The sequence below is a fragment of the Peromyscus californicus genome, unplaced genomic scaffold, assembly GCF_007827085.1.
Source record: "Peromyscus californicus insignis strain IS unplaced genomic scaffold, ASM782708v3 Scaffold_14__1_contigs__length_90479793_seg_2, whole genome shotgun sequence".
Lineage (NCBI taxonomy): Eukaryota > Metazoa > Chordata > Mammalia > Rodentia > Cricetidae > Peromyscus > Peromyscus californicus.
The window spans coordinates 26959399-26981611 of NW_026294436.1; the positions used below are offsets into that span (position 1 = coordinate 26959399).

Sequence of the window (22213 nt, forward strand, 5' to 3'; positions counted from 1 at the left end):
TTGATTTTCTAAGGAATTTTTGTTGTTTGTTTGTTTGTTTTGGGAGGATTGCTGACACTTTTTAATTTAATTTTTTGAGAATATCATACATAGATACATTATTTATACAATTTCCATTTCCTTCACCCTCCAACTCCTCCCATGCACTCACATTTCCCTCTCAAAGTTATGACCTCTTCATTAATAATTATTTTTACATATATAAACATTATATATATATATATATATATATATATATATATATATATATATACATATATAAGCATTCTGTGGATTCTACTTAGTGTTGTTTATAAATCCATGTGCTTATGACTGACCACTTGGGATTGGATAACCCATCGGGTGGTTCATTATTGGAGAAGACTCATTCTCATGCCATTAATTGCCTACTGTTCTTCATCTAGTGGTGGGACTTAAGTCTTCTAGAGCCTTAAAATTATGGAAGGAGACAATGTTTTTTCCTTCTGGATAACCTAGAATCGTCACTCCGTGGTTCTACTGAAACACTCTTGTATTAACCATTTTCTCACCACAGAGTATTATAAAACATCAATTTTCTGCCTTCTATGTATTCTTCCAGCCCGTTTTTTTCTAAATTATCTTTTATACTTAATGGAAAAATATACAATTTTGTTTCTGTGTAATATAAATTGCATTTTCAAAGTTGCATTTCATTCTTCTGCCCTTTTATCTTTAATTTCTTTTATTCACATCTAACTTGAAGTTTGCAATGGTGACTTCACTTACTGTTGTAACAAAATCTAAAGCAGCCTGAGGACAGAAATGCTTATTTTGGATCACAGTTTGAGATTACATTTGATCATGACAGAGTAGGCAAGGTGGAACAAGATGGCTTGTCACATTGCACACTCAGGTAGAAGGGAGTGACTGGGTGGAATGCTCGTGCCCAACCGACATTCTCCTTTTTGTTAAGTGTAGGACTCGGCCCCTAAGATGTGGGTCTCTTCACATCAGTTAGACTTCGTTGGAATCATCCTCATCTATAAATATATTTCCTAGGTTATTTGAAATCCTGTCAAGTTGACAAGCAGGATTAACCATCATGAAGTTCAAAAATTTATCCAATGATATATTCAAATAAAGTATTTTCTCATTTCACCCTTTAGCATTCATTTTTTTTATTCGGAAGCTAGACATAATTTAAATTTACAAATGCAAGACATATCCACCTTTTATTAAGTTTCTACTCTCTACATGTATAATAGTCATCACATTTAAGCCTATCATAGATGTTTACATGTGTTATCCTCTGCATTATATTGCCATAGGAAAGCTGAAAGAACAGGAGTCTATATATTGTCCTGTTCTCTCAAAAGATTTATTTGCCATCCCAGACTCATCTTATAATACTTGTTTGCAAATAAGCAGTCTGACTTCAATTTCTCTATCTGTAAATCATGTATGATTGCCCCTTCATTGCATTATGCAAAGCCTAATTGAAATGATGGGAGAAAAGTGTATTGTGCCAAGCAACCAACGGCATTAGTTATTACAAGTATTGTCACTGGGACTAGCGGTATCAGGCCAGTCATCGCTGATCATGTCTCACAGAGTTCATATAAATTCATTCAGTACTTTATTGAACTAAAACTGAGCTGTCATTGAAACTCAGAAAAAATAACTTTAAACTCATCCACAATTTGTATTTGTTTCAGAAAATGTCAATGTGCTTGTAGACAAAATCTTGTCTTAAAGAATTCTGTGGTCCAAATACTCAAGTACATTTGTAGAATACAGGAGGGGAAACCAGCAGAATGGGCAACCATCCTTCTAGGAAATGATGTTTTAAAGTGTGAATGAAACTCATTTTTAGATTTCTAAACCATGGAGTAGTAAAAAGGAGTGTTTTATAGGAAAATCAATGAGATATTAAAGTAACAATGATGATTGCAGCTTCTAAATTTATAAAATGTGCACAATTTAATCTCCCAAACAATAGTGTCTAGAAAAAAACTTTCAACAATGTCTTAACTTCATTGGCGTCTCAGGAAAAGTTATCACAAATCAAGAACTTCCCTTTTGGATGAGAAAATATTGCTTCAAGTACTTTCCTTTTATTTGCTAATTAACATTTATGCTTCTGCCCTTTAGAAGTTCCATGTTCCACACTGGTGTAGCCAAAATGTGCAGGTGGCTGTTTTTAAAAGTCAGTAAACAAACTAAATGTCTTTGATAATATTTTAAGAACAATTCTAGGGAAAAAAATCCCGTTTTTGACTAATTAACTTACTTTTTCTACTTTAGTTATGTGTGCATGGCTAATGAATATTGATACAGCAAAATGTCATAATGCAGTCTGCTTTAAATACACTTTGTAAGGCATAATATTACTATTTGTTATGGATCCATGTTTGTGTCTCCCAGGATGAGGATTGAGAAATGTTTTCTAGAAAGAAAGAACTGTCCCGTATTTATGTTTCTTGTTGCAGTTACTCATTTCTCTAGGTGAATCAAAGACAAATGCCCCATTACTGAGTTCAACGTGAGTGTTAATGACTGTGGTCCAATGATGCTGATTTCATGAGTGGAAAATTCAAACTTCATGTAATTTTTACATGACAAGAATTTTTTTTTGCTATTTAAAAATATAGGTCTCAAAACTTTATTATGAGTCATATTTCATCATAATTTGCCTCCCTTTTCCTAAACTGTGTGATTTTCATAATATGATGGAAGCATGGCTTTACTGATTCTAACATGATCAAGCAGTAGTTAAGGGTCACATCTGAGGGTTCCAGCCTTCCTTGACACCTCCAGGACTAACGTCTCCTATTGCTTTCCAGATATGCCAAGGGCTACCCTCCTTACTCTCCATACATAGGAAGTTCACCTACTTTTTGTCACCTACTTCAAGAAAAAGTACCCTTCTGCTGCTTAAGATTAGACAAGGTAATGGTTTCCTATTGATGTGATTGCCCCAAATAATAAAATTAGAGCATGAGCTATTGAACATATTTAAATAATTTTATATTATTTGACCAAAATATATTGAAAGTGTATTACTTAACATATAAACTCGGTTATATAAAATGGTTAATTTTACTTTTTATCCTCACTAAAAAAAATGCCACAAATATTTTATCCTTCTACTTAATTAGCCAAATTAGTTATGTTTTTTAAAAGGGAAGACAGAGGCACAAATCTCTTAAACCATTTTTTGGTTATTATTTAATTATAATTTGTGGTTGGTAGCATATTAGATATATATTTTCTTTAAAAAATCTCTTGACTAAATGAGAAAAGTACATTTATGAGTAGACTGAAGCTGATCTCCGTGTCTTGCCTCATATCTCCTTCCCACATTTTTTATGTAGTTCTCTCTCTAAAGAATTTACTCAGGACAGAACAGTCTGAGAATGTGAATATTTTCATCCTTTTCTTTAATTTTATCCTCCTGAGTAATGAGGAAACAGGTTAAAGTGAAACATTGCACACCCGAAAGAGATTCGAGCATGCCCTGAATCTTAAACAAGGATTTCTTCATTTATTCTTTATTTGGGGTTAAAATTATAATGCCAGTACCTTTCATAGCCTGTACAACTTAAGAAAATCACTTCACACATAAAAGTTCAGCTCTCTTATCTGTAAAATGAACATAATTTTAATGCAATGAACTCCACAGTGCTCTTAGAAGGGTTCTGTTAGTCAGTATATTTAAGTGAAGGCAGTTAATTATTAAGTCCGGTTTCCATTCATTTTGTTAATATTCTTGCTGTTTTCTTTGTTACAAATGTTGTCTGTTGCTGCTCTTGAAGAATATTGAAAGAATATTTGTAAGCTCCAAACCTTATCTATCTGAAGCTGGCCAGTGCATCTTTCTCTTGTGCCTAAGTATCCCATGTAGTTCCATTCTCATCGGGAATTCTATTTCTCAGGGCCTTATTAGTTTGATGTCCTTTTTTTAATTTTTGAAGCATATTATATTACTGGTCAACTCTTTTGTGTTGCTAATTTAATGGATTTCAACAATGTTATTCACCTGCATTGACTCCTTCCACGGCTACATTTTCCTGAGCCATGTTCTTTTCAAGTAGAGTATTTTGAAGTTTTCCTTCAATAAGATTCTTAGCATATATTTTAAGGACCGTGATGCCTGGAATCATTATTGGTGGAACTACTTCTTATTAAAAAATATATAGTTATGGAGGTGGCAAGGGGGATCAGGAAACCAAAAGAGTAAAAGTGAATTATCTCCAAGCAACTGATCTAATTCTCGTTGTAAGGCTCAGCTCTCAAAGAAGAGGATTAGGGGCCCAGTAGAGAATCTTTAAAAGCAGTTTATTAACAATGTTTTGCTCCATTAATAAAGGAAAATTATGTAGTTTTATTGATTCACAGCTATAGAGGAGATTATTGGATATTTGAGTAATATCAGGCTGATATAATAGGGTCTGCTCTGAAAATTGAAGTTTACTTTGGGATTATGGGATGGCACTAATCAGTTGGCTCCACTGTGTCTTGAAGTGTGTGGATTGGGATTGCATTATCATTCTGTCCCAGTGTCAATTGACTGTTCTGGCCAAGGTGTTTCAACATTACCTTTGCATTGTCTCCTTGGATTTTCTTAATGACTGTGTCCCTTCCATGTCTTCATAAGCCATATAGTTCTCTTACCTTGTGATATTTCATGGGTGTTGCAGTTCTAATCCTTCACCCATCAGTATTCTCCAACCCCTTTCTTAGTGACACTATTTATTTCTTTGTATGGCTGTAGATCTTGATTATCAGAACTAAAAAGTTTTTGAACCGCCATCCTATGAAGACTTGATGCCCATATCCTTTACTGTTCTCTTTCTTTAGATATTTTTCTCCTGCTTTCCTAAATCATTTTCCTATGGCCTCATTTTCAGCTGTTGGAATTTCTGCAAGTGAGATCAGGTAGTTCACAAAGTTTCTCATTATGTCTTTCTTTTTACCTTTATCCTGGAAGGATAGTTTGCTTGGTTTCCAACTCTACAATAGTTTCTTTCTTCCATGTCTCTGTCCTTCTGACTACTGTAAATAGCCATCAATCTCATTGCTATCCATTGCAGCTAATCACTCTTTTTCCTTGGCTGATTAATATCCTGTAATCTTGGCTGTTCCATTCTTTCATAATAATGTGTAGGACTATGCAATTTTGACTATTCATTTGGATTAGGGTTCACTGACTTTTGGGCATTTTGTGACTTGGTCACTTCTAGAAAATCCTCAGTGTTTATTTGAATAAGGTTTCTGATTTCTATTTCAGTTTCTAGCTTTTATTTTTTGTCCTGTATTTTCAATTTGGGATGATATTTCATCTCTATTCTGTAGTTGATAAATTATTTGAATTTTTTTCACTATTGGAATTTGAACTTGGTGTTTCATACATGCTCAGATTGAGCTATACCACTGACCTATATCTTCAGCTCTGTATTAACTTTTGGGTTACATTGCTCAGCTTGAAAGGATATATAAAAATAAATATAACACATTGAAACAACTGTCTTGGATATTAAATAGGATTTTGTTAATTCTTTAAGTGCTTTTTCTTATTTCTTTAAACATATTGCATATTATTTTGTGACTCTCATAACATCCACATCTGTAGTCTTTATAGATTTAATTGTTCCTATCATTTTTCACACATGGTGCTTCATTTCCACCATTTAAAAAATAATTTTATTAAAGAATAATGGCATGGATGCTTCATAGGTAAGGAACACACTAGAGAACTAACTAATATCAATCCAGGTAAACAAAAAGAAGTTTGTGTAGAGGTGTATAATAATGAAGAAAACTGCGAAAGCTGCTAAGTATACAGATAATTTAGCTTGAAAACAGTCTTGATTTAGTAATGTTAATTAGTTTTTTCTGAGTCTGATCTCTCAGCAATTGAGTCAGTTTTTCCAACAACTTAGTGCTCACTGCAGCTCTTGTGATGAGTTCTGATCAAGTGTTGCGCTTTGTTTCTTGTGTATTGCTTTTTACACTTTAGCCCTTCTATGCACTTCAATAGCTCACTTTTCTTCTTGTATGGCTTTTCTGTTTTATTTTCTTTTTTTAATTGCATGATTTTAGGTACCTAGGAATGGGAATATTCCTGAGGCTTTTTAATCATAACATCAATCTATTTTGGAAATGGAAGTCACGTGCCTATGCTATAGCAAAGCAGACACTGAGTGGCTATACAACTGTAACTTTTAACTTGCCGTGCAGCCCGTACACACACAGTCCTCTTTCAGCATCACGTTGTATACTTCCCTCTCCTTTGAATTATTCATCACACGTTTATTTCCTACATCAGGTTGGAGAACTAGGCAACGACAAATGTAACTATGTTCCAATCTGTTAGAAAATTAGTTAGATCAATTTTACATAACCATATATCCTAAATTCTTTGACCAAATTTTATTGGAGTATAAAAATGGCATTTCTTTGTATAATTTTTCTTCTCTAGAGTTGCCAGCATAACTACTATGAGGACGCAAAAGCCTATGGATTCAAAAATAAACTAATTATAGTTGCAGCTGAAACAGCTGGAAATGGATTATATAATTTTATTGTACCTCTCAGGGCATATTATAGACCAAAGAAAGAATTAAATCCCATAGTTCTGCTATTGGATAACCCGTAAGTATATTTTAAGATACACAAACAGACAGAACTTTTAATTTTACTGTACATTAAAATAATTTACTTAAATTTACTGATACTACTTTAAATCAGATACATTATGGTGCAGAATTCATTGGGAGATAGAGTATATGCTATGGTGCAAAACATTATTGATCATGATCGTGTTTCACCAATCCTACTTAAATGTCATTGAAATGGAGACTTTTATTTGAAATTAATATGCAAATGGTCATCTACTCATAGGACCAGTGGAAAGAAGCCACTGAAATATCTATCGCAAATTTCCTCTATTTAAACAACAAGCCTGGAAGATGCCTGCCAAAATTGTACAGTTTTGTTCTTTAACCATTTATTATCAGAGAAGCATTTATTGATCTGCTTTTGTGTGTTATACCATGGAATATCATTGTGTGTTTTACTTATGCTAATGTTCACATACAATAACAAAAAACAAGTTGTGCTGTATCGCATGTGTATGTCGGGAAAATTTTAGAATGACTTACTCTGTTAAATATGACCACTTAAGCATTTTGAAAATCTTACAGATGAGTACATAGGTCCCTAAATAAAATGGTCAAAGTCATTTTATTTTAAAGTTATAGTGCCCTTCACTGTAACTATAAATAAATTGGTTGTCATAAGCACAGTGTTAGAAGACATTGAAGTATATGGAAAACAAAAACAAAAACAGGAGCGTGACAATCAGCATGTAGGATAGCATTAACAATAGAAGGATCGTCAGGCTCCTCCCCAGTATTTTCAATACACTCTGAATCCTGGAAGTTCTCCATAGGGAAACTTCCGGGCCTCTAAGTTGGTAATACAGACCCTTCAGTTAACTAAGTAAAGTGCTCAGTTTGTGGTTGTTTTTCTATAGGTTGCCCTCATAACACTACAAACAGAATTTAAAATGGGCATTTCAGACTGTCATAGTGTCCTCAATTTGAATGACTAGGTCAAGCTGACCCAGTTAAAGCCCCCAGTTATAGAAATAAAGAAGGAAAAACCTTCAAAAGAAAGAAGTGGGACTGTGTTCAGAATATCCTCTGGCAGTGGTCTGATCTGTCCTCTTCCTCATGTTATTTCAATATAAAATTTGGGTTTCTGATACATAACTCTTCCCTAACTTCCCTAAAAATATGCATTTTCTCCAAATTTAGGGGTGATGTTCTTCTTAGGGAAGAGAGGTATACTCCTCATTTTCAGTCTCCAGTCTTATGAAGTAATCTTGACTCAGCCTTTTATTCCCCTTTATCTCATTGTCTTATCAAACATGGTCCCAGCCATCCCACACTATTTGATTTTGAATACAAAGTCATTAACATTTCTGGTTCCTAGAGTATCAGTTCATTCATCAGGGTTATATAGTTCTGTGGTTCTTTGTATAGTCTTACTTCCTGAAGGTGACTAATCACACAAAACATCTGAAAACTCCCTTCTCTGGATTATTGACAGGTCACTATTTCTTTTTAAGGTCACGATTTCTGTGTGCATATGGCCTTTCAGGACTATCTTCCCTGAATGAAACCATGGAGATTAATTTAGAAAGCTGATGTGCTCATAGTTTGTAATAGTAGTGAATGTTGAGTATTCATTATGAGTCATCATATTTGACATTTTAATTTTTTTATGTTTATATATTCATATTACATAGAAATCATGGCACCAGAGAGATGTACTCAGGGATTTGGGAGTCTTAATGCTTGTGTTTAATTGAAACATTTGAATAAACTTTTGTTGTCAATGATATGGAGCAGAGCTAAAGATGTAATGACATTCAGGTAAAGTTCCCATGGTCAATTCTAGAATTAGGTCCAGCTCTGCCACAACTAATGCATTGTTCTTTCCTCTGTATTTTACCTAACTTATAGGCTTTGTTACAGATGTATGAACAGTATACATTTTTTCAGTTAGTTTTATAGGCCACAATTCAGATTAACTTCTGATACTTATCCATTGAAAATATATCACCTTTACCAATTGTTGACAGTTTGGATTATAAATTTCCACATGGTGCTGTTGTTTGTGGATTTCTGCTGAGCATAATTTTAAGTTTAACATGGTTATTTTATTAATATACATTAAATATTATGATTATTTCAATTTATTTACTAAATTCCAAGGACATAATATAAAACCTGAGCTTCCTGTGTGTGTCTCAAAAGTGACATCGAATATTTTTACTCATCTACGTTCCTTTGATGAAGAACGAGAAATCACAAACTGAACTGATGCTCCCGGGAACTCTATGCAATCTTTTCTCCCCTTTTGAAACAATGAAACACCTGTTGCTCTGAAATGACTTCTGTTCTTCATTTATTTTACCAAATTACATAAAATGATGCCTTGCTCCCTTAAATAGATCCAAACTCCAATAACTTTTACAATCATGATCTTTTATACTTTGGCAAGCATTATTTAATTTTGAGGATTTGACCAAGTTTACATGAGCAGTGATGAAGCTAATATTGAGTGAATGACTATGGAGATAAATTAATCAAAAAGGCAAAATTTGACTATGGAGATAAATTAATCAAAAAGACAAAATTAATTCCATATAAAATACAGAAGTGCCATAAATATGAAATATTAAAATGTGAATCCAGTTAATCATCTCAACACATTGTAGTACGGAATAGATGTGCAGAATACTTCCAAATAGAAAAACTTGCACATTTCAATGGTTATCAAATGAGAGCCTAGCATATTGAAATCATCTTTTTCTGTTGCCCTGCGAAACAACTCTGACCTGTCCACAGTTCATCAGAGTGACATCAGTTCTCCTTGGCATGTGGTGCTGGAAAGATTCCACGTGTTTTTATTATAGCCACTACCTTAAAGGTCATCCAGCTGGAATCTAGGAGGCAGTAAAAGTTGGAATATATTACCCAAAGTTAGACAAAAAAGGGCCAGATCAGACAAATTCAGGTGCATTCAGGATGGTATGGGGTAGCCAGGCAGTGGTGGTGCACACTTTTAATCCCAGAACTTGGGAGGCAGAGGCAGGCAGATCTTTCTGTGTATGAGACCAGCCTGGTCTACAACGGGAGTTCAAGGACAGCCAGGACTACAGAGAGAAACCCTCTCTTGAAAAACCAAAATAAAAAGATGTTCCAGATCCATGTTGGTGCCCTTAATTTTTACACGGATTATTTATTAAATCAACCAACATCTTTGCATATAGTACCTAAACACTTTAGCTTATTTACAAACTATTGCTAAAATATATGATAAATCACCCACCCTTATCCTATAGAAATGTACGCTTTTGATTCAAGCAGACAAGATGAGATCTAAGATTAACATCTAGAGCAGCCTGGACCATATTTATTCTTGTGGCCTCATCTCATTTTTTCCTTTAATTTGAAAATGGTAAGAAAATTTAAATTATTCCCAGACTTAGACAATATAGGTAGCATACTAGGACAAGATCTGACATACGTGACAGCCCAGACATTCTAGATCTTCTATTAAAAAAATTAACATTGTTACTATTTAAATTAATGAAAGGTCTTATGTAAAAACCCAATTGATAAGAAAACGCAGTCTGGAGATATATTTCAGTGGAAGAATGCTTTCCTAGCATGTGAGAGACCCTAGCTTTGAACACTAGCAACACATACACATGCACACACACATGAACACACACCACATACACACACATACACGAACACATACACATTGATATTAAGCACTTGCGACTAATCTTAACATTTTAAAAAATTATAGGTGTACAAGTGTTTTGCCTGCATGTATTTCTGTGCAATGCTTGCCTGACTGGAGCCTACAAAGGGGAGAAGATGGGGTTTGAGGCCCTGGAATTAGAGTTGTGAGCTGCCATACGGGTGCTGGGAATTATTCAGGTCCTCTGCTAGAGCAGGCAGTATTTTTAACTGCTGAGCTGTCTCTATAGTTCTTGATCAAACAATTTAAAAAAATAAATCAATTACCTAAAAGTATAGTTGTCAAATATTGATGAAATAAAACTTCACTCATAAAAATATGTTACTTTCTTTCCTAGATGTTGAGGTGGAAATATTGTGTGTATTAATTGAATTGGATGGAAAAGGTGCTCTTGAGTTTTGCAAATTGGTAAAATTTATGAACCTTTTCACTGTCTGGCAATGTTGAGCTGCATAGAGTTTTAATATACAAACTGTTGTCGTATGAAGTTTATGAAGATATGAGTCTTTATATTGAGAGTGTTCCTAGTAGACTCTACAGTTAGGGCTGCCATCAGCTAATGTGTGTATTTACTTCTACTTATTAACATTGGCTGCTTTGTGTAATTTTTGACATTTTATTTCATTTATAACTGGTTAATTAGTCTCTTTTGTTTGGCTTTTGACTATGAATTTATTCTGATCTACATCTATTTCCTTCAATATTTTATTATTGTCTTTTAGACTAAAAAAAAACCCTAAAATATTTCTTTAAGTGTAAAAAATCTTGGTTTATCTATTTTGTATAAATAACAAGCTTTTCATATGGATAGATTTTTATGAAATTTATGCATAAGTCATTTGATCATTTTCACCGTGTTTCTTAGATGTCACCTGTAATAGAACAGATAGGCTTCTCTATTTGGCAGCCAGAAAAACAAATTCACCCATTTTATTTCGTTTTATTAATAATTTTCTTATATATTAAACTTTTCATTGTACTTTGGGGACATACCATAAAATATAGACAAGGGACATACTTGTAATGAATGTTTTATGTGCTTGTTTAGTTTCTCAATAATAATGCTTCTCAATGTAAAATTATGCTTGCCAATTCACTGTCTCCCAATGAGTAGAAAAATTGGCCATTATGTGTTATTCAATTATTAAGTAGCTGGCTGCTGTAACTACTGTTGTCAACACAGATAAGTGAACAGTTACAAAGTACAATGTGAATGAAAAATTGTTATATATATATATATATATATATATATATATATATATATATATATATATATTTCTAGTTTGTTTTAAATCATAGAGAAGTCTTTAAAGTTGGTATGTTTCATCAAAAATATGTATTTACAAAGTTTAGGATACTTGATTTTCCCTTTATGTAGCTGAAATCACATGAAGATGAATAGTTTAATCCCTATTTAAAGGCAAGTTCTAAGAATTTTGAACAATTTCTGGCTCATTTTAAATACATGTTGTAAATACATCATAAACAAAATTCATGAGTTTTCTTTAAAATGCCTTTCTTCTAACAATTAAAGTTTGCCATCTCTACCAGTCAAAGAAGGGAGAAAATTCTATGAAAGTCTCATCTTGAATTTTATATCTCACATGATGGCAGCTATAGCATAAAGACTTATTTGCCCCCAATGACCTGAGTACACTTTACTACTCAGAAAAATTGAAGTCTCTTATTGAATTTAATAATTCAGTTATACAATAGTTCAGAAAAGCATAGACTAGAGACCTAGTGGGGAAAATTGCCCAAAGAGATAGTGTAAAGAAATTGAGATGATCTAAACCTAAAAGAAGATGGCAGATTACAATAGATACCATTATAACGCATGTACAGATATACAATTAATAATTAAGAATGGTACTTTAAAAGCCAGAAACAAAAAGGTTAGTAATGTAAAATTAGCCCAAAAGATACAAGCAAAAATATTTTTTTCAGATCCAAACCCTTGATCTTTCCCTGTCTTTGGTGCTTGTGTTCATAAACATGCTTCTAAAATTGTTAGGTGTATTGAGATCCTTAAAACATTGCCCTCCTAATGATGAGGAGCAACAAAGTGTCTAGAAACAGAATTGAACACTCTATCCCAAATCCCACAGATATCACAGATATGTGTATATATATATATATATATATATATATATATATATATATGTATGTATATACATATACATATATATATATACATATATATACACCTATGTTAGAATATTGATTGAAAACAGCACATATCAAGAACTTTAAGGATGGTTAAATGCTGACAATAGTATCTACTCTGTGGATGCTTGGGATCGTAATAAAAACTGATGCCCCAAAACCATCTAAAGGTGTGCCTGTGGATGTTATATGTAAAATAAACTAGACATGATTACAAAAAAGCTAATACAATTTATGGGTTAAATAATTCAACATTTTCAAAACTCAATTATGTAGATTAAAACAATGTAAAAGTATTGCTCCATTCAATTGTATAAATAAATTCAATGGCAGGAGGAATTTTGTCAAAAATCTTAGAAGTACCATCATTTAGAAGGTCTTGTTAATATATTACCATATTGAACTTTCTTTTTCTTAAGAGTTTAAAGAAATAGGAGGGAAATCAATGGGAAGAAAATAGTTAGGAAAAGAACTGATCCAACCGGGGTTCAGCACCCGGGAAATTGCAAGTACTCCCTCATTACCTTGACCCGGAATTTCCCTCCTCTCTTGAACTTACCAAATTCCTACTCATCTGTCCACACACAAAGTATATATTACCTCTCTGTCATAGTCTCCAAGTCCTCCTCCTGGGTGCACCCAGTGCTTTTGTGGTTTTTTTTTTTTTTCTGAAGAATACAACATACTGCATTTTCATGATTTTGTATATGCATTTAAAATTCTACATACCTTGTAAATTAATCAAGTGCAGTTTTTAAATATAAAAAAATACATTTCAGTGTTTATTAAATAAAGTTTGGGTCTGTATATGCTGAGTGAATACATGTGTGAATTAAAAGCTATTAAGTGGATGGAACTTATTAAGTGATTTCTAAGCAAGCTTGGAGTTTGTGGTTCTTTTGCTGTCCTTAGAAATAAAGATTTCAGTTATAATGAACTTTTGTCCAACAATATGCATTGGGTAAGACATTAGAGTTAAAGGTGAAATAGTGTCAATGTAACTTTATATAACACACTTTTTCCATGCATCTATGGACTTTATACTTGACACACTGAGATATGGAGCATGCCGTCCTTAGGTATATTCTTTAGACAAAGCTCTCTTGATACTCAAGATTACTAATTACTCTTCAGAGGCTTTTGTAGTGCTTGAGGTCATTTGAGAAAATAAAAACCATTTGCTCTTCATTGTCAAATCCTCTTCTGCACTGGGTAACTGAACTCATCGATGAACATTAAGTCTTAATAAAGGATTTTGTAGAATTATACCATAATGTTTCTGATTTATAACTCACAGTTCTTAGTGTATCATGTGATTCATGAAAAGTGCAAGTGATATTCTTAAACAGAAGAGCCATTTAGGATGTATCTTGTCTTTGGTTTTGGAAATGCAAACTAAATGAACTTGCTTCCCTTCCCTAGCAGTGCTGACTCTGTTGTGACACTGTGTTTCATTTTGTAACCCATCTGCTACATAGGCCAGATATGCATTTTCTGGATGCAATCTGTTGGTTTCCAATGGTTTACTACATGGTGGGCTCTATTGACAAGTAGGTGACAATATCTATGGCACATGACTAGTGTAGTGTCCTGTGGTCTGTCAAGTGCTGTGTCTTGTCCCTGCATGATGAGTGTACTTTGTCGTGTTGATACAGTAAATATGGTGACCCATGCATGCAGAGCTCATGTTCCTGTGGTGTGCATCTCCTATCATACTACCTAAGCTGTAATTCATTGTAGAATTGCAACAGACCTTGCTGCATGTCAAACTGGTCAGGTGCACACCATTTGCAAAGCTCTTTCAGTCTTGTGGCTCTTGCAAAAGCAACATTTTTTTTGCAGTAATATTATTGCTAAAGTGGCATCAAATAGTACTTTAAAAGTTCCACATTGCAATGCAATGAGACCATTACCATAACTTGGAATATAAATAGTAAAAAAGTCTTGACAATGTATTCTTATTTCATAATTCATAATTATATCATTTTTTAATTGAAATATTATATGATGCATGTCATTATGTAATGCAGTAACCTAAAATATAAAACTACATAAACACTATCGTGAAACCATTAATCAGAAAATGTAAATTATCACCAGATAAACAACATGAAATACTACTGTAAAATATTAATGGTTATCAAAAAGGAAACATAGAGAATTAAATTCCCAAGGAGTAGATGAACTTTGATTGATTAATTGTGGATTAATCAGTATTCAAGGTGGGTCACCATATCTATATGCACGTGTATATATGAGAGAGGGAATTATATATGGAGTGTCCCTGTATAATTCTTGTTTGCTTTATTTGAAATTTTCATGAAAAATAAATCCTATTTGGAACAAGAATACTTCCTCGCACTTACAAATTTCACACTCTAGGTCCTTAGAAAAACTGAGTCACGGATTGGTGGAAAAGGTATCCCAGGTTAGAGCAACTCTAGGGTTTCTCTCGGATTGATTTTCATTGGCTGCCATCTGGTGGCTGAACTGTGTAAAGCAACAGTGCTTTATGAAATGATACAAAATAGAGAAGTAGCAGAGAGGAGAAAGAAAGCCAGGACTCATAAAAATAAGTTCATAGCCTACTGGAAAAATCTATAATGTTAATTAGAAAAATTAAAACTTGAAGAGCATCAAGATTCTATATGTTTCACTAATATCATCCCAAGCATAAGTATTATCTAATACACAATAATTCAAGGTCCTGAGTAACTACAATAGGAACTACTGTAAAGATAGAATCAACAGATGCACCTGAGAGGAGGCAGATTCAACAAACTTGGAGCAGCCCACTTAGAAAAGTGTTTGTCTAGCATTAGCATACGTTTTGTGAAATTGTTTATGCTTTGAATCAGTAAAACTGACTTCTTACAAGTTTCTGTTCCCCTTTTTTTATAAAATTCTAATAGAGAATTCTGATGGAGAAAAAGCTTTTGAAGGATGAACTATGAGGAAATAACTTGAAATGACTAAGTGGTTAGAAGTGAGATGACTTAGTGATCATCATATTCTCCACAAGGGACCACAGCTTTTTCTACCTTTTTCCTGGGATGCTGTTACTTAAACCAAGGAGTTGCACATGATGACAACCACATTACCACTGGCATGAGTCCCCAATGCCTGATGCTTTCTAAAACAGAGTTTAGTCAATTCAAGAAGTGCAGTGAATACCATATACCTAAAGTAAATCTAATATACTAGGGATTTAATCTTGAAGATCATTGTGTTGATCAGATATTGTGATTCTGGCCTCTTTGCTCATGGTGAATTTATTTGGAATGAAATTCTTTTTTTCTTCTTCACAGTTTTGGCTATAAAATCTCTGTCACAGAAAATTGCTCCAAATTTAAGCACAATATTTGTGCCCCCCTCCTTCCCAGATTATTCCTGGAGGTCTTAGGTTGAGGTCTTGGTAATGCCTACCGCTGTGAGGCACATGGCCATGTGAACCAATCCTGTGCTTTAAAGACCTTTCTGGAAACTTTAATAAATATCACTAGTGAATGGAGTTGTTCACATTTTATTTTTGCTGTCTTGAATTGGGATGTCTGGGTTGGTTTTCTTATTGAAAACCCGCTGAACCCTGTAACTACTACATCCTTGTACTGGGTCAAGTTTAGTCACACTTTGTTTTGTCCTGGTTTTTAGATTTGGTTTTTTTTTCTCTCTCTCTTTTTTTCTTTGTCTATACAAAGCAAAGACAGTGAAACAGTTGCTCTGTTTCAGCCTCAATGGTAGACATCATTTTCTTTAATTTACAGGGAAAATGCTATTCAAGACATTTTACAGGGGTAGGAGTGGAAACTGACTAGAATAGGTAATAAGTACTTGTACCTTAGTTTTTCTAGTCACCCCATGCAGGCAAAGAAACTTGGGTCATTCAATCCTTTGTTCAAAACTTATTCTAGTTTTATGATATATATACATATATATACACATACATGTATATATATATATATATATATATATATATATATATATATATCCTACTCTCTTTGTAGTGTAGGAACAATCTGTAGCATATAGATCCTGCATAAATAAATATAGACATTTAACAATACTTATCACAGCCGGGGAGGTGGTGGCACATGCCTTTAATCCCAGCACTTGGGAGGCAGAGGCAGGCAGATCTCTGTGAGTTTGAGGCTAGCCTGGGCTACAGAGTTCCAGGAAAGGCTCCAAAGTTGCACAGAGAAACCCTGTCTCAGAAAAATAAAATAAAAATAAAAATACTTATTACATACCTTTATATTTCTACATTAGCTTTACTATCTCTATTAGTAGTCTTTGCCCCTCTTACACTGTCACAAAAATCTCCTTAGAAACTTGAACCAATTGTCATGTTGTGTCCTTGAAATAGTACGTTAACTGCAATAAAGAATTGTTATCATTATCATACTTTCTATTTCACTGTTTATGTATAATAAATGTTACTCAGGACAGATTCCAAACTTTGGTGCTTTGGAATAGTTGGCATCTGAGGAATTCTGAATCACATATCACCAGATCATATCACAATTATAATTCTCCTTAGTGTCTACCTGTGTTCTTTATAAATTCATCTATAAGGACAACATATATAAGCCTACCAATAAGTAAATTTTGACATTAATTGCAGTATTGTGGTTTATTTAAAGCTGCCCTTTTTTCTCCCCCCTGTGGATTTTTATCAAAGCCTAGATGACTTGCTCAGGTGTGGAGTGACATTTGCTGCCAACATGGTGGTTGTGGACAAAGAGAGTACCATGAGTGCAGAGGAAGACTACATGGCAGACGCCAAAACCATTGTGAACGTGCAGACCCTCTTCAGGTATGTGTCTGGAGGCCTAGCCCTGTGATTGTGCCCTTTATGTTTTCCATATGTAAAATATATGATTCTATCTGGGCGTAAGGAGTGACCACGTGACATGAAGCCTTGGGCCCTTCGTTCATTCATTTGATCATGAAGCAAATAGTATATAGCCCATAATTGGAAAGTTTCAGTGTCACAGACAGCCTTGTTTCCATTTTATGAATAAGCTGTTAGACCCTCAAAGGGAATGTGGGACTACTGAAGTATTGCAGTAACCCAGATCTTCTCAATGCTTTCACCATTCGCTCCCTGTCATCTTTATACTGTTGATAGGTTGAGCTCAGAATTCTCGTAACTTAAGTACGAGACCCAACTGGACTGACATTTTGATCTTTGATTTTCAGGAACTTACCTTCTCTGAATCTCAATATGTCACTTCCAAGGCTACTTATAATTTAAATATTTGTAACACATCATTATTTTGATATCAAGATATCAAAAATATATCATGCCTTAGAACATACTTCATATTTTTTAGTGTATGTATTAAACATTATGTACTATAATTATGAGTCATAGTACTGCCAGTTTCATATGACAGAATGGAAAATCCAAAAACTTAACCTATTACAGACAACAGCAGAGGCCATTTGGCACCATGTGCACCTGGAGCCTCCCCTGACATCACTAGCTTTATGACCTAGGTGTGTTCCTAACCTCACTGAAATTCAGTTTCCTGCATCCATAAACTTCTGAGAAAATTAATCAACCTACCCTGAAATGGCAATGCAACAACTAGATATGAGACATGTAAAGACTCCATCACACTACGAGACCCGGAAAAATATACCCTGAATTTGCATAAGAAGTTCTAGATCCAGCAGGAAAAATATACACTATAAAATTCTTACAGTGTGGCAGCTCATGCAGAATACAGCTAATATGACAGTCCTGAATAGTGCATTGAAAACTAATGTAAGGCATATTGAAAATATGACTTTATAAGCAACTTGTTTCTTTAGAGAATTAAGGAAGGAATTAATTCAATGATGAGGTTCATAGCCAATGGATGAATTAAAGAAATTTTTTTTCCTTCCATGCTTTGCAGAAGCTAATTATAATTTTTAGAGATGATAGTTTCAAACTAAATGTTCTATTTTACTTCCAATGTACTGTGCTTAATTCTATCATGACAGAGTTAAGAGTGGTTTAATCTTTATTATCTACTCTTTGAATGGATTATTTGATTCCCAGATAATAAATATTTGTCTTGTTGAGAGGTATCAAGGTATTAGTTAACAATTTGAAACTAACTGACCAGAGTTATTTAGAGAAGATATATTCTTGACAACTGACAGGAAACAGGCCTTCTCTGAGGACCTGACTGATGGATGCATGAATGAATGAGCAATTAAGATTCCTCAAATTCTAGTTTTATCTTTCTTTAAGGAGGGTGCAATCTTACACAAAGAATTAATGCCAACTAGGAATTCTGAGAACAGGAGAAACAGTTTTCTTCAGGAACGAGTACAATAATTGGTTATCCAATTCCAAGTGGTCAGCCCTGAAATTATATTTATACAAGTTACTTTATAGGGAATGTTAATATATTTAGGAATATATTTATCAACAATTAAAGAAATCAAGGTCATTAACTTGAAAGAGATCAATAGAGGGTATGGGGGAAGATTTGGAGGTAGCAAAGAGAAGGAAGAAATGATATCATCTTAATCCCCATAATTAAAAAAATAAAATTAATGGGTAGGATATTTTGGAAATTATATAATTTTTATGACATTTGGGGTGAATAAATTCCAACAGAATTTCACAAGAATTGGTGAATAAATTATTTTAAATGAATTTCATTTTTTTCTTTTTCTATATCCTGTAGAGACATATAGTCATTATTTCAAGTTGTATATAACAGTATTTTTCAGGGAAATTTTTTTTCAGTTTTTGGATTGACTTATGAATTGATAACCCTATGCCTGTGAAGATAGGTTAGTCTTGTATAATAAATATAAATATAAAGTATCTATAGATTCCTACAGTGTAAGATATATCTTTATACAAATAAATGACCAAGTTATGTAAGACTTAGCACATCAATTTTGTAGCGTCAGTCAGTCAGTCATGTACTATTTCTTGGTCACTCTTTTGCATTGCCCAAAGTTTTTAGTTCCAAGTTTAGTGTGATTATTGGCAACCCAGTTCTACTCTAACACTTGATGTTTCAGTAGTCCTGTGTTAATGTTCCTTACCGTCAGTCATAGTCAATGTCATGATCTTAAACTCTGAATAGTTTTACCTTCCACATTCTCAGTTTCTTCACTCAGTCTGAATACTGTTTTTAACTTTCTTTTTTCTAACATTCCTAAACCTCCATATTCCTTTAAGCATCCTGTATGCTATCAACTGATTCACCTACCGTTTTACTGTCCCTAGTTTAGTGAGGGGTTTTCCTCTCTCTGCCCAGACTGAATTTAAACCCTTCACTCCATATGTTTACTTACAGATCTTCACTCAGAAACATGCCAACTTGCAAAGTAAAATTACGTTTTTCTTTTCCCTCCTTCTGTTAAATTCTCCCCAATGTCAGACCAAATCGCATTACTTCTGATAATGCCATGCTCACCCTGAAAATATCTCACCCAACCCCCATGATGCTGCTAATTAACAAAGGTCCTAAGCCTAGCCTGAGGTCTTCAGTGACTCTGACAGAGAAAACCTTAGTTTGTCTTTTCAAATCTATCTTCTCTCCCAGCCTCTGCTGAAGTATTTCTTTTACCTGTCTGTTGTTTACTTGCAAAAAATTATTAGTTAACATTCCCTTTGTTTTGTTTTTATACTTCAGCCTTGAAGGACTTATGATGATACTCTAAGTTTATGTGAAAATTCCTGGAAAATGCCTGCACCCTAAGCAAATATAAACAGAACACAAATAGAAGCCAAGATTATAAGACATTTATTCAGTGTCAGGTAATCAGGCATAAGAATCTTTCTTATATCACACCTCAACCCCATTTCTGTTGGTGACTGTGTAAAAGGAAGTCACTGTGAAGTCCAGGCAGACCTCAGACCCATGACTGTCTTGCTTCAACCTCACAAGTCATGGGATTGTAAACATTCTCCACTGTGGGTGGACTTTTATGTCCCACCAACCATTTCCCCAAATAACCACACAAAGTCTTAATATTAATTGTAAATGCTTAGCCGATAGCTTAAGCTTTTTTTCACTAGCTCTTATAACTTAAATGAACCCATTTCTATTAACCTATATGTTTCTCCGAGGTTCATTTACCTCATGTACTTGCTTCCCATTCTGCTTGATTTGGGTCTCATGGCATCTCCTCAGATTCTGCCCTCTTTCTTCCTTGTATCCTCCTAGTCTGGCTCTCCCACCCAATCTCTTCCTTCCCAGCTAGAGGCCAGTCAGCTCTTTATTAACCAATGAGAGTAATACATATTTACAGTGTACAAAGATTGTTCCACAGCACCTAACCATGCCAGGCATGACTTCATTTTGACTCTGCAAATTTCTCCCTTGACTGAGATATATATTTTTTAATTAATTTTTTCCCTGAAGACATTGCTTGTTAACCATCTAGTGAGTTGGTCCTAACTGCCCTCCTTTGCCAGGATGAGATCTTTCAGAAAATAGGTGACAGATGTCCAGGAGTGAGTGATCCTCCAAAACCCTTTAGGATCAAATGCAAGCAAGGTTTGTAAGAGAACGGTAGCTCTTCCACCAAGCATACTTGCCTCCTTTTCTAGTTTCATTTTGTCTGTCTTGTAGCATATGTCCTAGCATCTGAAAGAGCCATAGTTGAGGCTCTCTCTAGTGGGGAGCTGGACTCTGGCAGCATGCCAACAGAGAATAGCTACAAAGCTTTAAAATACAATCAGCAAATAAAAAGATACAAGAGCAAAAGCTTAAACAAAAAGATGTTTGAAAAAATAAGGACTTCTGAGAAGTCTTAGGGATTTTAATTATCTTTAATCTTCTTACATACACCCTAAGATTTATCCCCCCCAATCCTTTGTGATTTGCTTAGGCCTTCCATGATATGTGGTCTTTCCCTTTGTTAACAATTTCCCTTTTCCATTGTGGAATAATCTGCTCACTTTTCTTAGGACAAACCTTATTTTATCAAACAAAAATCCTGCCTTTTCTTTTTTTTTTTCTCATTCAAACCTTCCTTATCAAAAGTACATCCTCATGCTTGTCCCTGTTTCTTGCTTCTCATATCTTTTATTTTCTTTTTTAATATAATAAGACAGAACAACATAAAATATGAACCTATTAAAAAAGAGTTAAATACAAATAATTTTCATGCAGTACATCAAGATTACCTAGGTGTTCCCTTGGTAGACTGTTTGCCTGGCATATGTAGAGTCCTGGGTTAGATATCAGGCATCATGTAATGCTGAGCATGGTGATATAAACAAGAGACTTTAGTGTTTAAAAAGTAGAGGCAGAAGGATCAAAAGATGAAAATCATATTTAGTTATATAGCAAGTTTAATACTAGTTTGAGCTACAGCAAATACTGTCAATCTATTAATCAATAAACAAATAACCTGTACACAGATTGTTAAATTTAAAAGTTCTTTTATATTGCATGTCCTAGAAAGATGTTACTGACACTTGTATTTTTGTAAAGGCTCTTTTCTACATTTTGTCTTTGTTTCACTAAAGTCTCAGTTACAGAATGTCATGTTCCAGGGATGCCTGGGCAAGATGGCAGAAATTCTTTGGAAAGTGACCAAATTTGTATAAGCAACAAGATAAAAGGGATAGAAAATACTAGTATCTATTCCTCTCAGGAACTGAAAGAGATAGTATACAGCTACTTTATTTTAGAAGGAACCAGAGGAAAACAGAAGACTTTGCTCTTTAGTGCATATTGAACAGGAAACTTGCTCTTGGTCCCAATGCCATTCTGGA

The 22213-nt window shown here is 34.0% G+C and overlaps 1 protein-coding gene across 2 annotated transcripts in view; it reads left to right on the top strand.

Annotated features, from left to right (window-relative positions):
• Positions 1–22213, top strand: part of Kcnt2 (potassium sodium-activated channel subfamily T member 2) — a 353431-nt gene that overhangs the window by 262693 nt on the left and 68525 nt on the right. For both annotated transcript variants that reach the window (XM_052737110.1, XM_052737109.1), the window contains 4 exons: positions 2805–2910; positions 6443–6615; positions 13950–14021; positions 17150–17284. In XM_052737110.1, coding sequence (XP_052593070.1) covers positions 2805–2910; positions 6443–6615; positions 13950–14021; positions 17150–17284 — 486 coding nt within the window. The remainder of the gene's footprint in view (positions 1–2804; positions 2911–6442; positions 6616–13949; positions 14022–17149; positions 17285–22213) is intronic.